Below are 16,508 nucleotides of genomic sequence, written 5' to 3'. Positions count from 1 at the left end.
GAATAGTAAGATGTTCTGGCTTTGCGGGAGGGCTTTCTTATAAAGTAGCAAACTATTTCTCCAGGCTAAATGATGATCCTCTAAATTTGTGACACGCCATTTCCTCTCCAGCTTACGAGTCATCTGCTTTAGGCTACGTGTTTGAGAATTATACCACGGAGTCAGGTACTTCGGATTTGAGGCCTTAGTTTTCACAGGAGCTACAGTATCCAGAGTCGTACGTAGTGAGGAGGTAAAATTATTAACAAGATGATCGACCTCTGTTGGAGTAGCGTTCAGATAGCTGCTCAGCTCTGTGTTGGTACAGGGCATTGAAGATGATAACAGTGGGTGGATTATATTCTTAAACTTAGTTACAGTGCTTTCAGAAAGACATCTACTTTGATAAAGTCTACTCCCCACTGCTGTGTAATCAATTATTGTAAATGTAAATGTTATCAGGAAATGATCAGACAGCAAAGGGTTTTCAGGAAACACTGTTAAATGTTCAGTTTCTATGCCATATGTTAAAACAAGATCTAGAGTGTGATTAAAGTGGTGGGTGGGTTCTTTTACATTTTGAGAGAAGCCAATTGAGTCTAATAACAGATTAAATGCCATGTTGAGGCTGTCATTTTTAGCATCTACATGGATGTTAAAATCACCCACAATAATTATTTTATCTGAGCTGAGCACTAAATCAGATAAAAAGTCTGAGAAATCAGAGAGAAACTCTGTGTAAGGCCCAGGTGGACGATAGATGATAACAAGTAAGACTGGTTTCTGAGTTTTACAGCTGGGGTGGACGAGGCTAAGCATCAGGCTTTCAAATGAATTAAAAGTCTGTCTGGGTCTTTGGTTGATTAATAGGCTGGTGTGAAAAATTGCTGCCACACCGCCCCCTCGGCCTGTGCTTCGGGATTTCTGGTAGTTAGAATGACTCGGGGGTGTTGATTCATTTAAACTAACATAATCATCCGGCTGCAACCAGGTTTCTGTAAGGCAGAGTAAATCGATTTGTTGATCAATTATTAAGTCATGTACTAACAGAGACTTGGAGGAGAGAGACCTAATATTTAATAATCCACATTTCACTGTTTTACTCTTTGGTTCAGATGTGGATACTGTATTGTTCTTTCTTTGGGATTTTTATGTTTAAGTTGTTTATTGCTGGTTTTAGTTTGTTTTTGTCTGTTTGGGAGCTGACACAGTCTCAATGGAGATGGGTTTTGGGGGTAGCAGGAGGAGAGAAGCTGCAGAGAGGCGTGTAAGACTGCAACTCTGCTTCCTGGTCCCAACTCTGGATAGTCATATTTTGGGGGTTTAATAAATTGGTCCATATTTCTAGAAATGAGAGCTGCTCCATCCAAAGTGGGATGGATGCCGTCTCTCCTAACAAGACCAGGTTTCCTCCAGAAGGTTTGCCAATTATCTATGAAGCCCACATCGTTTCTGGGACACCACTCAGACAGCCAGCAATTTAAGGAGAACATGCGGCTAAACATGTCACTCCTGGTCTGATTGGGGAGGGGACCAGAGAAAACTACAGAGTCCGACATTGTTTTGGCAGAATAGAATAGAATAGAATAATCCTTTAATTGTCCCACAAGGGGAAATTTGGTTGTAACAGCAGCAGAATAAAAGCACATATACAAACAGAAGAGAAACACAACCAATTTTTACAGAAAAAAAATATTTATATCATATACAATAGTTACAAAAACAGACTGTTTATTAAAGTACAGTTATAAATGTATAGGTTTTTTTTAATATAAACTGAGAAAAATAATCTGCAAGTTATAACAGCGGTAGTTGTTCGGTTGATTAGTCCAAGTTGCAGCACTGATGTAAACATCTATGATTGTTGGGAGCAGTTCTGATTGTACAGTCTGACAGCTGCAGGGAGGAAGGACCTGCAGAAACGCTCCTTCATGCATCGAGGATGCAGCAGTCTGTCACTGAAGGAGCTCTGCAGTTCAGCAACATTTCCGTGCATGGGGTGGGAGACTCTGTCCATCAGAGATGTTATTTTGGCCAGAGTCCTTCTGTCTCCCACCACCTGCACTGGGTCCAGGGTGCATCCCAGAACAGAGCTGGCCTTCCTGATGAGTTTATCCAACCTCTTCCTCTCAGCTGCCGATAAACTGCTGCTCCAACATACAACACTGTAAAAAATGACAGATGCCACCACAGAGTCATAGAAGGTCTTTAAAAGCGCTCCCTGTACTCCAAATAACCTCAGCCGCCTCAGCAGGTAGAGTCTGCTCTGACCCTTCCTGTAAAGAGCATCAGTGTTGTGGCTCCAGTCCAGCTTCCTAGGTTTGTTAATATTTCAGGTGGATGCGGTGGAGTTTCCATGACTACTGTAGGTGTTCATCCACCTGTCAGTTGTTTAATAAGTTAGTACTAATTTTTCACAGTGTGGAGGAAACGCGGTTATTATCAGTGTAATGGTCATTTCAATCTTTTTTACATTCCTCTTCTTCCAGCTGCTTCTTTGAGGGGTCGCCATGCTGCGGCTGCTCTTCTTTGCCAAGTTCAGTCACGTTGGAGGGTTTTCCAGCATGAATGGCGCGTTTACAATCATATGTTGTTCTGGGTTCTTCTGTGACCTCCTGGATGAGTCATCAATGGGCTCTTGGCATAATTGTGGTGGGCCAGTCATTCCCAGGAAGGTTCAGCACCGTTCCAGGTTTCCCTCCTTGTGTGGGTAATGACTCTCGCCGTGGCTCTCTGGAGTCCCTGTAAGCCTTCCAGACTGATGGATGTCAGTGACCTTCTCCAAGCTCTCTCCTTTCACTGTACATCACACTTAAAGGTCATATATGGACCTTTAACCCTTACACCAGTTGGTTTGTGCTGCGGGGTCACTAACCAATCGCACGATGACCTTTGACTATAAATGAAATTCAACAACTTCAAACAATGACAGGAACGCAGCTGTTTGTGACGGTAACACCAGTAACAACAACCGTTTAATAAACGACAGCTGATCTGTTGTTCGCCGTCCTATGGAGACAGAGGAGGTCAGGTGACACCAATTTTCATCAGGTACAGCGACAAAGCTGAGCAAACAGGGGATGAGTATCAGGAGGAGGTGAGGCAACAAAGTGAGGTAGGGTAGTATGAGAGGAGAAGAGGAGTAAAGGAGGTCGAGGCTTTGAACAGACGCCGCGGGCTCTGAGTCCCGGCGAGCACGTTTCCCCTCCCCCACCTCCTCACTAATCCCTCCAGTGAGAACAGGCTGTAACGCCAAACAAGCACGCTGGCCTCTTATGTGTGTGCGTGTTAATAAAACATGGAATAACCCCGCCCCCACCTCCTCGCGGCTTCATTCGGTGGGCGAGCGAGCATTATAACTCAATGAGAGAGAGAGCATTAATAATTTACTGAACATGAATCAGAAGTCGCGGCCGCTGCAGTCTGAGTGAATAACCCAGTTTAAGCACGCACACACCGTCACACAGACAAACAGCAACAAAGCGTTTCCTGTTTCACCTTCTCAGGTGGGAACAAACAAAGCAGCCCATCTTATCTTAATGACCTTGTAGTACCATATCACCCTATTAGAGCACTTCGCTCTCACACTGCAGGCCTACTTGTTGTTCCTAGAGTATTTAAAAGTAGAATGGGAGGCAGAGCCTTCAGTTTTCAGGCCCCTCTTCTGTGGAACCAGCTTCCAGTTTGGATTCAGGAGACAGACACTATCTCTACTTTCAAGATTAGGCTTCAAACTTTTCTTTTTGCTAAAGCATATAGTTAGGGCTGGACCAGGTGACCCTGAATCCTCCCTTAGTTATGCTGCAATAGGTGTAGGCTGCCGGGGATTCCCATGGTGCACTGGGTGTTTCTTCTTCATGTTTAACTTCCCGTGTTAAAACAAACATGTTTACAGCCTGATCAGACCTGAACTATGACTCACCTGGATTGAAGTGTGCATTGTCAAGGGTGTGGCCTCTGAAGTCGCTGGTCATACTCGTCATACTCTGCTTTGCAGCTGACGATCGGTTGCTGGTGGACACTCCACGTTCTGGTTGCCTGGGGAACCCTCTAATGTATTTAGTACCAGGTCGTATGCCACCTCTGGGTTTTCTTCAGTCTCACTGGATCATCTGGATGTTGTGTTTATTTCAGGTCCAACACTTCCTGTTGCTGACTGTCACTTCCTGTGAGGAGAAAGAGCTTTGGTCACTACTTCGATGTAAATCAATGTGGACAAAGACTGACATTCAGGTTAGCTGCTGGCCTGTCAGCCCAGGGGAAGCTGCGCGGAGTGGAAGTGGCTAAGTTAACTGCTGGGTTCCTCAGATTCATCAGTCAATCAATGAAGCAATCAGACAAATGTAAACAAGCATTTACTATGGGGGCAAACAGAGTGAGGGGGCGTGGCTTAAAACCAAAGTCAAGCAACCTGGGAGCGATCAAGAAGTTTCATACTTGACGTCCATCTTTGTCTACAGTCTGTGTAAAGGTGATTCCAACAGTCTGCAGCAGGTATTCCCTGTTCACACAGTCAGAAACAAACCTGAGACTCTGCCTTCTCCCCAGGTGGGGTTCACAGCGTCATCATCTGTCCCACACAGCGACTGTCAGGCTGACTTCATCACACGGAAGAGGAGGAGGAGGAGGCACCCCTCTTAGCAACAGAACTAAAAATACTGCCTGTTTACAGTGTGTGTGTGTGTTTGTGCATATCGTTAAAATATCATGACAACCAAAAGCTTTTAGTTCAGAGAGTTTAAATATTTCAAAGAAGCAGAAACACGAGAAGACGGCACACACACACACACACACACACACACACACACACACACACACACACACACACACAGAGCTGAATGACACTCTTGCTGCGAGTCAGACTGATGGTGCGTTCCAGATTAACAACCCCACCTCAGCTTTCCCCTCCAACCCCGGCTTAACATTCCAAGATGGCGGCAGTGACGGTAAACAGCTGTTTCTAAATTTTTTCCTTATTTGAGCTGATGGAGTAACAAAGAAGCTGATGGTATACAAATGTAGCACAGTTAACAGACAGCTGTACTGTGTATTACTGCTGTGCTGAGAAAAGTTACATGTTCAGAATTTACCTGAAAATAAACAAATGTGGTTTCGTCCGGTCGTGGATCTTCCCTTTATCCTCTCAAGGATGTTTGAGAGTGCATGGGAGTTTGCCCATCCACATGTGTTTTGTGGACTTATCACAGGGATTCGACTGCATCCCTGTGAGTCTCCTGTGGGAGGTGCTTCGGGAGCATGGGGTGTCTGGCCACTTGCTATGAGCCATTTGGTCCCTGTAAAGTGAGAGTTTGGTTCATGCTGTCACAAATAATTTGAACTGAGAATTTCCAGGCAAAGCCAGGCAACAGAACACTTCCATCTTGGTGGCCTCAGAGCCTCATCTCGACTTTTTGAGGACCATGTGGGGTCATTGCCTTCTTTAAGTGGTGGCCTCCAGCTTGCACTGGAGCAGCTCACACCCAAAGCTGCAGGAACGAGAATCAGGATTTCCAATTCTGAGGTCATAGTCCCCAGTCCAGGTCAGGGGTGAGTTGCTGCCCAAAGTGGAGGAGTTGAAGTATCTCTTGTTCACAGGTGACGGGAGATCGACAGATCGATTGGTGCTGCTGATTTCATACCTCTCTCCCTCTCCTAGGTCCAGGCGTGCTACTGAAATACAGGAGGCAGGATTAGACAGTCACTTACAGCTGTGTCTGCCCACCTCTCCTGGCACAGCTGTTGAACGGCCCTCCAGCTTCAAGTTCTTGGGGACCCACATCTCTGAGAATCTGTCCTGGTCAACTAACACCTCCAACCTGGTCAAGAAGGCCCATCAGTGCCTCTTTTGCTTGAGGACACTGAAGAAGAACCACCTGTCTGCTGACATACTGGGTAACTTCCACCGCTGTGTGATAGAGAGCATCCTGACCAACTGTGTCACAGTCTGGTATGGGAACTGCTCTGTTGCTGACCACAAGGCACTGCAGCAGGTGGTGAAAGCCACCCAACGCATCACAGGGACTCCACTTCCTGCCATTGAGGATGTCCACAAGAAGAGATGTCTACGCCAAGCACGCATCATTCTCAGGGACTCCTCTCATCCTGCCAATAAACTCCTCCAGCTCCTCCCCTCCAGAAGGCGCTACAGGAGCCTTCAGACTAAAACCAGCAGGTTTAGGAACAGCTTCTTCCCCACAGCTGTCACCCTACTGAACTCAGCCCCTGCTGAACCTTTCTACACTCTTCCTCCCAGTGACCATGATCATTTCATTCTCAACATTCACCATGCTCACATTGGTTACTGCTATAGTTTTAGGACACTGACATAGTATGATCTCTGTTATAGTGCCTACACTGTTCACTGTTATAGTCTGTTCAGAGAGCTATGCTTCCACTAGGGTTGGGCAATGTGTAAAAATTTTCCAACCAACAATCGTCAGTCCAAGAATCACCGATGGGTGATATATTTGTGCATGCACAGACTTTTTGATGGGTGGAGCAATGTAATCATGGACGGACTGATTTGCGCGTTAACAACACAGAAGTCCAAACATGGACGAACTAATTTCCCAAAAAATGTAGGGCTGTCAGCGTTAACGCCGTCATCACGATTAACGCGATTAAAATTTTTAACGCACCCAACCCATCTGGAGTGCAGATTGAACAAACTTTGGCCCGAAATGCGTTGACATTTCAGGGATTTTGACTCTGCACTCCAGATGGATTAATTGTTAATCGCAGTAAAGTCACCAATTTTGGATAAAAGAGGTAAACCTAAGGATGTAACAAAAGCGGTGTGCTGCTTGTGCAGACGTATAGTGTGAGAAAAGTACTCAAACCCGAATAACTTGCATGAGCATGCACGTGTCCACCATCCGGCTGAGTATGCGGCTATCAGCAGCTTCTGCAGCTCCATCATTTGGGCGCACTCTGTGGAGGGGGCATTTGCTCGCAGATGAAAGAGGGTGCTGTTAAAACAGCGCTATTACTTTTTTTCTGTTGACTGCTTCTATTAGCTCCATCATTATTAGCAAACTTACTCTTGGGCAAATAAATAAGTAAATAAATCGCCCTTGTAAAAACCATCGCCGATGGGCCTATCGTCGATAGTCAATATATTCGTCCAATCACGCAACCCTAGCTTCCACTACTGTAGATATATTCATAGCACTCTGTAGATCTGTTTACCTCACACCGCTACATCTGTATATATGTAGCACACCTGTGTATTTGTTCATAGTACACCTGTGTATCTGCCCGTGTGTATAGCAATATAGAACATCTGTATGGTACACAGATCATCTGTATATGTGTACATTTGTTTGTAGTTCAGCTGTATATTTGGTCTCTCTGTACATAATCTGTTCATAACTATTCCACCATTTAAACTACCCTTATCTGTATATATCAGTACATCTGTATACAGTGGCTTGCAAAAGTATTCGGCCCCCTTGAACTTTTCCACATTTTGTCACATTACAGCCACAAACACGAATCAATGTTATTGGAATTCCAGGTGAAAGACCAATACAAAGTGGTGTACACGTGAGAAGTGGAACGAAAATCATACATGATTCCAAACATTTTTTACAAATAAATAACTGCAAAGTGGGGTGTGCGTAATTATTCAGCCCCCTGAGTCAATACTTGGTAGAACCACCTTTTGCTGCAATTCCAGCTGCCAGTCTTTTAGGGTCTGTCTCTACCAGCTTTGCACATCTACAGACTGAAATCTACAGACTGAAATCCTTGCCCATTCTTCTTTGCAAAACAGCTTCAGCTCAGTCAGATTAGATGGACAGCATTTGTGAACAGCAGTTTTCAGATCTTGCCACAGATTCTTGATTGGATTTAGACACCAGACAGGTCAGGGATAAAGTTATTGAGAAATTTAAAGCAGGCTTAGGCTACAAAAAGATTTCCCAAGCCTTGAACATCCCACGGAGCACTGTTCAAGTGATCATTCAGAAATGGAAGGAGTATGGCACAACTGTAAACCTACCAAGACAAGGCCGGGACAGGGACAGGGAAGCTGGTCAGAGTTGATGGGAAGATGGATGGAGCCAAATACAGGGCAATGTTGGAAGAAAACCTCTTGGAGTCTGCAAAAGACTTGAGACTGGGGCGGAGGTTCACCTTCCAGCAGGACAACGACCCTAAACATAAAGCCAGGGCAACAATGGAATGGTTTAAAACAAAACATATCCATGTGTTAGAATGGCCCAGTCAAAGTCCAGATCTAAATCCAATCGAGAATCTGTGGCAAGATCTGAAAACTGCTGTTCACAAACGCTGTCCATCTAATCTGACTGAGCTGGAGCTGTTTTGCAAAGAAGAATGGGCAAGAATTTCAGTCTCTAGATGTGCAAAGCTGGTAGAGACATACCCTAAAAGACTGGCAGCTGGAATTGCAGCAAAAGGTGGTTCTACAAAGTATTGACTCAGGGGGCTGAATAATTACACACACCCCACTTTTCAGTTATTTATTTGTAAAAAATGTTTGGAATCATGTATGATTTTCGTTCCACTTCTCACGTGTACACCACTTTGTATTGGTCTTTCACCTGGAATTCCAATAAAACTGATTCATGTTTGTGGCTGTAATGTGACAAAATGTGGGAAAGTTCAAGGGGGCCGAATACTTTTGCAAGCCACTGTATTTGCTTTCTACTTATCTGTATATAATCTGCTCTTATTGCACTTGCTACTCTTGCACTTCTGATTAGATGCAAACTGTATTTCGTTACCCTGTATTTATACATGTGTAATGACAATAGAGTTGAATCCTAATCCCTGCCACACAATCATTCCATCGATCAGTCGAGTCTAAGAAGTCTTTGCGTCTGTAAGCGCCGTGATAGCCAATGAGCAAGCATGGCGGTGGATAAAATTCTCATCATAAGGCTTCAAAAGCCAGCATGTGAAATCACACCCACCCATCTTTATACGTCTGAATCCATTTTAATAAGTCATCAATGATCAGTCAATTAATGAATCACTTATCGTTAAAATATCAATAACGTATAAAACATCTATGTGTGCTCAGGGCACGACCCTGTCTTCATGGCTTTTTCAGGCCACCATGATGTGGCAAACACAGTTTACCGAGTGACATCTCAGTGGCAGCAGGTATATTAAGCCACACCCACTCTGGACTACTGCTGTTACCTGTGATTATCGTCCTGACTGAATAAAAGGATCAATAAGTGTTAGTGTTTAAATTTGCTGATTTGCTGTGAGCTGACTAATAAAGAGGAGGAAAGCTGGTGGTTGAACGGCTCAGGACAACATTGGCGCCCTCCACAGGACAAAAAAAGAAAAGAAAAAGCTCAATCTGATCGGTGAACACTGGAAAAACACAATTCCTGTTATTAATCATTGATCGCCTCTGTCAGTGCGCCCCAGGGTGGCTGTGCCATCACCAGTGTGTGAATGTGTGCGTGAATGGGTGGATGACTGGTTGTGTAAAGCGCTTTGGGGTCCTTGGGGACTAGAAAAGCGCTATACAAATACAGGCCATTTACCATTTGATAGGTCTACTTTTTTAGCTTCGCACTCCTGTAAAAACTTTATTTAAACATGTGATCAGTGATCAATAACATTGAGTTTGTTTTCAGTTAAAAAAATGTAAATGATTTTAAACATTTTTTATTTACAGCTGATTGATTTTCACTTCATTCACACGCTCTCAGGATGCTCTGACCAAGCGATAAAGCACAAACAATGATCTGAAACCAGGAACTCACCGAGGCTGCTGAAGCCGACCAGCTCTGCGACCTTTGACCCTTTAGGTGACGACGCGATTCCTGTCAAACGATGCAGAGGGCACAGTGTCGTCAAACAGGTGATAACCAACCAGATGGCCGCTGCAATTGGTTCTTTGTATTCTGGGAAATAAGCACCCAAGCCCAGGTTTTGCAGATACTTCCTGTTGTTATGAGGAGCGCCGGCGTGCAGGTCGGAGGGTTTCATCCTGACTTCCTGTCCTCCTGGAAAGTATTTTTACTCGGGTACTGAGCTCCGTCTCTGCTTTTTCCCCATTGTCCTGAACACATCATCACACTCCGCTTTTACTTGTTTAAAATCTTTTATTTAAAACTCAAACACCACAAAGAGTAAAACATCTTGACCCTACAGACAGGGTGAGGGTACAAAGGTCAGAGAGGGGGTTACCTCGCTGCAGACACATCAAAATAAAAAACTTAAAAAACCCCAAACTGAGTCTATTTACAGTATTGCCTTAGAAGTGGTGAGTTCACCCTGACCTCAGCAGGTCACACACTTTGACCTGTTGAATGACAACACACCAGTTCAAAGGCAGCAGGGGGCGCTAACACAGCAACAATAACGACCATTTCAAAGCAACCGTGGTGAGAAAAAACTAACATAAATAAATAAAATGTGTATTTTTCATTTTAGAAGGAAGGAGTTTAGTGCAACTCTCTTCGAGCCGTTTAGCCTCTGAAATGCGTTAAAAACAATCATAAAACATCCAAATCACACAATTTCAGTTTATTTAACATCAGCTGATATTTTCTATAATCGGGAGCGCCGCCCCATTTTTCCTGACTGACTCCTGAATGTTCCAGCTTTAACTCTGATGGAGGAGCTGATATCGTGAAAACTCAAACGCTCCCATCACGTCCTCAGCTTTATTATTAAACTAATCACTTCCTGTTTCACTGTCATGTTTCTCAGAGGTCCTGGCTGTAATTGGCCAACAGGTCAAAGTCTGGGGGGGGCGCTAGAGCTGATCACATTTAGTTATAGATTCAGGGCAGAGGAAGTCAAAGGTCAAACAGTAAAACCATAAAAAGAAGGTCATGACATTGGGAGAGCGCGCCCTGCTGCTGGGAAGGTGAAAGTGCGTTTATCGGATGGCTGCAGTTCCTGCTCGCAGTAAATCGCCAACGAAAACCAGAGCAGACGGCGAGGTGGGGCCGGGCTGATCGGACGAAGCGGGCTCGGACTCATTGGTCTAATTTTCGTCTGTCTGTAGATCTAACACGCCAACGCTGGAAGCTAGTGGCTTTCTGCTGTCTGGGAAGTGTAGGACAAACCATCGGGAGGCCGTTCAGTCCCCGTGGAGGAAACGCCGCCCCTGAAATAATAAAGAAAACGGCGACCGGAGGAGCTGAAACCCGCTGAGGACGCAGGAAGCTCAGCAAACCAGCGAGGCGTTCAGACGCGGCTCAAAGTTCGGGGTGGGGGAAAGAGGGAAACGTGGCATCTTTAGCAGGAAGCGAGGGGTTCGGATAAAATCTCTCAGAAATTCTCTAAAATTAAACACTTGACTCACAAACGCAAACTATCTCAGGGGACGCCGCTGCCGCGGAGAACAGGACACCACACAGACGGCGGTCAGCTACAAGATTAGACATCATCATCTTCGTCATCCTCCTCGCCTTCATCGTCCACCTCTCTCTTCCTCTTCTGTCCCTGAGCGCCCGCCGCATCATCTGCAGAAACAGAACGGACCGATCAGGGCACGCTCCGCCCACCTGGAGCCTACATACAGCTGCAACACTGAAACACATGCTCACCATCCTCCTCCTCTGCGTAGTCTTCCTCATCGTCATCCTGAGATGAAGCACAGAAAGAAGAGAAGCAGATTTACGTTTCTGACTGGACGACTCTGACAGGAAGTGAACGAACACGTTATCAGAGGAAACAAATTTAACTCGTCATCAGGTTCTGAGTGCAGAGGACCAAAAGTGCCAAAAACAGATGTAACAGTTACATTTATATAAAATCTTTTTTACAGGCTCGCTTTGAATTTTATAATTTACACACAATTTAATAAATACAACAAAGAATAAACTATGAATGAAATCTAAACAACAGAAGATATAACATAAATAGAACATAATGCCAATGAAAAATAACAATCTAGTAAATAAAAACATAATGAAATATGTCATAAAAGAAGGATAAACAAATACAAAGAAATGATTACATTGAAAATGGAGAAATACAAAAGTGTCGCTTTTGGTGAAAAAACATTTTAATGACAATTTGTTGTTTTGGTGCTTTTACTCCTTAAAACGGTCAGTGACAGGAGGCGTGGCTGACAGCGGAGGAGCTTAGGCTGTCAGGAACACACACACACACACACACACACACACACACACACACACACACACACACACACACACACACACACAGGGGAAACTCGGGGTTCAGGGTCTTGGCCAAGGACACTTCGTCGCGCAGACCGGAGGACCTGGGATTGTACTGCTGACCTCAGGATCATCTGCGGCTCCACCTGCAGAATGAAGCTGGATTTGCTCACCTGGTTGGTGCGGTTCACCTGGAAACCCAGCCCCGCCTCTGCACTCTCCGAGCCGTCCTCGTCCTCGTCTTCCTCCTCATCGTACGTGCCAGTTGGCCCCGCCCCGTCCTCGCCATCCTCATCTGCAAACACGCACACGGGCATGACGAAACACAGACGAGGAGGAGGACAGCGCTCCGTCTGAGCGGGTCTCACCTTCGTCCTCCGCCTCGGAGTCGGGTGCCTCGTTGTCCTCCTGGTCGAAGCCGTCCAGGTAGGTCACCTGGGGCAGCAGCTCAAACACGCTCTCCCGGTACTCCTCCAGAGACGTAATCTCGCAGTTAAACAGGTCAAGGCTCTGCAGGCTCTTCAGGTGTTGCTACGGCAGGAAACGACACGTTAGAGCCTCAGAACATTTCCTCTGTAAGCACGGCTGGAGCGGCGCGAGAACCTCACCAGGGCCTCCACGGTGCTCAGCTCTTTGATCTTGTTCCCACTCAGGTTCAGGTAGGTCAGGTTTGGACATTTCTCCGACAGCATCTCAAGAGAACCCGACAAATTGTTATCGCTCAGCTCCAACTGAGGGGGAGCAAAGACAAGAATGTTAGGAGAACCATCAGCCAGGAGAACCGCAGTCCATGTGTGAAACAAAAAATTGGGATTTTCTTCTTTAAATTTCTTCCTTTTTATTTTTTGGGTCCACTACACCTTCATTTACACATTAATTTAGCAGATTTTGATTTTGGTGGCCTCGGTCCTTCATACTGCCAGTTACGCCTGTCAAAGCACAAAGGTGCCCCTGCTGGTTAGATCTCTCCCACCCGCAGAGGGTGCTCTCTGACCTCAAACTCACTCTCCTTCTTCCCCCTGAAAATGTTTGAATGCACCTTTGATGAGGTCAGACAGGTGAGCTCACCTTGCGTAGTTTGGGCAGCGAGGGCAGCTTGGCGAGCGAGGTCAGACCAACATTGACCATGCTGAGGAACTCGAGCTCCGTGAACTCATCGGTCAGACCATCGACCTCGCCGTCTGCCGAGCGGCTGTTGTCCAGCACCAGCTCCGCAATCTGAGGACAGAGCCGAATATGATGGGACATAAGCCTCTGTGTGTGATTTATTAATCAGTTTGAACATGAAGTATTGATGAACCCTATACCTGACTGTACGGAAGACAGAACGTGATAGATTTGATATTTGTTTATTTATCAGTTTGTAAGTCAAGTCCGAGTTAACACAAGAACCACAGTCAAGGTCATTTTGAGCCTGTACAAATTATTAATTATACTTACAGGTTGCCTAGCAACTCATATTGATTAAGAAGGCTGCTGTAACATGAGCCAGAACGAGCCAGGCGTGATGGTAAACGTCCTCACACTTATAATCAGAGTGGGTGGAGAGTGTGGAAAACCAATCAGAGCTAATAAAGGTAAATCCAGTAGAGATGGCTCAACAATGCAGCTGAACAGGTGAGTACAGAGCAGGTAGTTATCTATATGTAAATTAGCCCGTCCACACAGCCTCAGTCAGCTGGATCAATAATCTGATCCGAGATCAGTGTTAGTGACGTTGACTCTTTCTGGCTTCCTGTTTATGTAAGTCGTCCACCCCCCGGCTCCTGTGGGGAGGGGGCAGAACTCACCATCTGCTCCCCCCCCGAATGGCGGAGCGTGTTATTCAACTGCTGCAGCTTATATAACGCATACGCGCGCGCGGCACTATACGACGGGCGCACGGGCTCCGGTACTCCGCTGTAACGGAGATTAGGACAGTCCCGAGCAGTAATCCAGCCCTAATCTGCAAGGCTAAAACCGGTTACCCGGTACTCTCGTTACAGTTACGGCCCGCAGAGTCCGCCAGGAGAGAACATGTCCGCGGTTAATCCGCTTCTGTGACCCGGTACCGCCTCTGAAACGAGCTCCGTGTCGCTGTCCCGGAGGCTCCGAGGACCGGTCTGTTCCGGGACTCACCGTCTACCCTCGGCGGGTTACCCTGCCTCCTCACGCCGGACCCGCTGGGATTAGGACTGTAAACCCGCTGCTAGTCGGGCGGCCAGAGCTGAAGGATGCTCCGCATCCCGCCGTGACCGTCAGCTGGACGCCCGAGAGCGGGCACCCGGACCCCGGGCGCACCTGCCGGGCCACATGAAAGACCGAACGGCTCACCTCCGCCGGGTTCCGGTTCCGCAGCTCCAGGGTGATCCTCTTCTTCATGTCCATGCTGGGGCAGCTGTGTGGCGGTGAAAGGCTGACGGCGTCCCGGGGTCGGAGCGGTGCCTGCCTTCCTCTGTTGGCTACCGTTCGCCTACTGATCCTCCATGATACGGCGAGCCCCGCCCTCCACCCCACGGGGTTGGACGTGCACGCCTGAGCCACCGCTGATTGGACGGCGGGGCACATCAATCAGACTTGATCGGCTCTGGTCCTACGAGATAGGCCGTTTTTCATGGAAGCCAGACCGCACTGCAAAGCTTCATGGGAGAGACAGTTTAATCGCACAAAAGCTTCCTTTTTCTTTCATTGAATTAAAAAAACATCAAAGTGAAATAAAGCAGTTCTAATAAAAAATGACCCGATCTATAATTCTTTACAGGACAGAAGCTCTGCACTAGTTTTAAGAGTATGAATAAAATTAAACTTGACTTTACAGCTGGCTCAATAAATGCATCATGGATATAAAGGTTAAACATCATTGTAATTATTTTGCCATCACAGCAGCGGCTGGCCCTTGTTGCTTTGTCAGTCACCCAGCATTCATCGCCCCTGTTACCAATAATCCCAGCGGTCCGTTTTAGAGATGGCACGATACCACTTTTTTATGTCCGATACTGATATCATAAATTTGGATATCTGGGAATACCGATATGAATCCGATATAGTGTATTTGTTAATCAATAAAACTGTTTTTTTAATATCTTGCTGCATTTTGTATAAGTTCATACTCAAGTTTAAATAAACAACAACACTAAAGCTATTCTGTTATACCTGCATGTAAAAAAATACACTGCACCCAAAATATTTCATAGTTCAGCAACACTGATCAATCTAATAAACTTAATCCTCCCTATTCTCGTATTTTAAAGAGTACTTAGCAGAAATATTAAGCAACCTAACTAATAGGGTTGCAAACTCCCAGCAAAAAAAAAAAAAAAAAAAAAAAAAAATAGGGAACCACCCCCCACCCTCCACCTCATGATGCTTAATCGATGTAATCAACTTTAATTTAACGCATGTTTTTTTTTAAAAATGGATAGAAATATATTATTTTTCAACAATAATTAAATAGATTCAACATCTTTCTTCAACAGAATTGCAGACTGCACAGATGGTATCTTCCCAAAGGAAAAAGTACTATAGCTTACTAGGGTATATTAGACTTAGTTACTATATACAGTAATGGACTTCTATACATTTTACATCAGATTAAAACTTTGGGTGTAAGATTCAGATAATTATTTATTAAAAGCTAGACATTTTAAATGAGAATAAGAAAGAAAAGTATGTCTTTGTGCCCCCTTTTCCCTGTTCATGCCCTATCGGCCCCCCTGGCTAAACTTTGCTAGATCCGCCCCTGCACAGTTACCAGCGTCAGCTACGTAGAAAAGGATCCTGGTGTAGAAAGTAATATTAAATACATTCTAACAACAGCTTATCAAGCTTAAAGGTGCTGCTGTTGTTCCGCCGCTGGTTTCCTCTTTCTGGTGCAAAGTGGGCCAAAAACAAACAAGGAGTCGCCACAGAAAAGCCGATCAGCTGATCATTGATCAGTTTCACGATTGAAGTAGCAGCAGGAGAGGGAGGGAGAGAGAGAGAGGTAGAGGCAGTCGCTCCATATATCGGTTAAGCTTAACGCAGGAATGCTTTACAAACATTCAGAGATGAACTTACACCCTTGCTTTACTTCTCTCTGGGATAACTTCCTCGGAGATGAAATGTCGGTTTGGTAGCGAGGCTACAAATGCTCAACCAGACCGCCGACAGGTCTTGGACGCCACAGCCGCTCTATCACTGATACATACTGCTCCGACGTGCTATGGTTATGAGCTGAGTTACACCATGTCGCAAGTTTTGTGAGGTGCTTTCGTGATATTCAATGGATCAGATTACATTTTTTATTTCTCTCCGATATCCGATCCAGTAATTTAGGTCAGTATCTGACCGATACCGATATGTAATATCGGATCGGTCCATCTCTAGTCCGTTTGTGCAGAAAACACTTGAATGCAAAAATCAGAGCCTGGAGCCGTTTCAAGATGGCCACTG

The 16,508-nt window shown here is 45.5% G+C and overlaps 1 protein-coding gene and 1 long non-coding RNA gene across 3 annotated transcripts; both read right to left on the bottom strand.

Moving 5' to 3' along the window:
- Positions 1 to 2,107: 2,107 nt before the first annotated feature.
- Positions 2,108 to 5,578, bottom strand: LOC120435866. Its single transcript, XR_005609979.1, has 3 exons — positions 5,070 to 5,578; positions 3,902 to 4,145; positions 2,108 to 2,144 (listed from the first exon to the last, which is right to left on the bottom strand). It is a non-coding gene; the product is annotated as an uncharacterized LOC120435866 (long non-coding RNA).
- Positions 5,579 to 10,031: 4,453 nt separating this feature from the next.
- Positions 10,032 to 15,022, bottom strand: LOC116329868 (acidic leucine-rich nuclear phosphoprotein 32 family member E-like). Of its 2 annotated transcripts, none has more exons than XM_031751981.2 (7): positions 14,412 to 15,022; positions 13,167 to 13,316; positions 12,707 to 12,790; positions 12,467 to 12,629; positions 12,272 to 12,393; positions 11,523 to 11,559; positions 10,032 to 11,438 (listed from the first exon to the last, which is right to left on the bottom strand). In XM_031751981.2, exons 1-7 carry the CDS (start codon positions 14,643 to 14,645, stop codon positions 11,353 to 11,355), a joined length of 876 nt encoding a protein of 291 aa, XP_031607841.1. In that variant the 5' UTR covers positions 14,646 to 15,022; the 3' UTR covers positions 10,032 to 11,352. The 2 variants fall into 2 exon arrangements, with proteins under 2 accessions (XP_031607841.1, XP_031607839.1); XM_031751979.2 differs by having other exon boundaries at positions 10,033 to 11,438; positions 12,707 to 12,829; positions 14,412 to 15,015.
- Between the last annotated feature and the right edge of the window lie 1,486 nt (positions 15,023 to 16,508).

Source organism: Oreochromis aureus, linkage group 22, assembly GCF_013358895.1.
Source record: "Oreochromis aureus strain Israel breed Guangdong linkage group 22, ZZ_aureus, whole genome shotgun sequence".
NCBI classification, from domain to species: Eukaryota; Metazoa; Chordata; class Actinopteri; order Cichliformes; family Cichlidae; genus Oreochromis; species Oreochromis aureus.
This window is presented reverse-complemented; position numbering and strand designations above follow the sequence as displayed.

Excerpts from the sequence above, each read along its gene's own strand:
- LOC116329868 (XM_031751979.2), bottom strand. The coding sequence starts at position 14,645 with ATGTGCCCCGCCGTCCAATCAGCGGTGGCTCAGGCGTGCACGTCCAAC. Across the intron at positions 12,394-12,466 it reads CTCCGAGGCGGAGGACGAAG|ATGAGGATGGCGAGGACGGG; the intron begins GTGAGACCCGCT and ends GCGTGTTTGCAG. Across the intron at positions 11,439-11,522 it reads CTACGCAGAGGAGGAGGATG|ATGATGCGGCGGGCGCTCAG; the intron begins GTGAGCATGTGT and ends CTGTTTCTGCAG.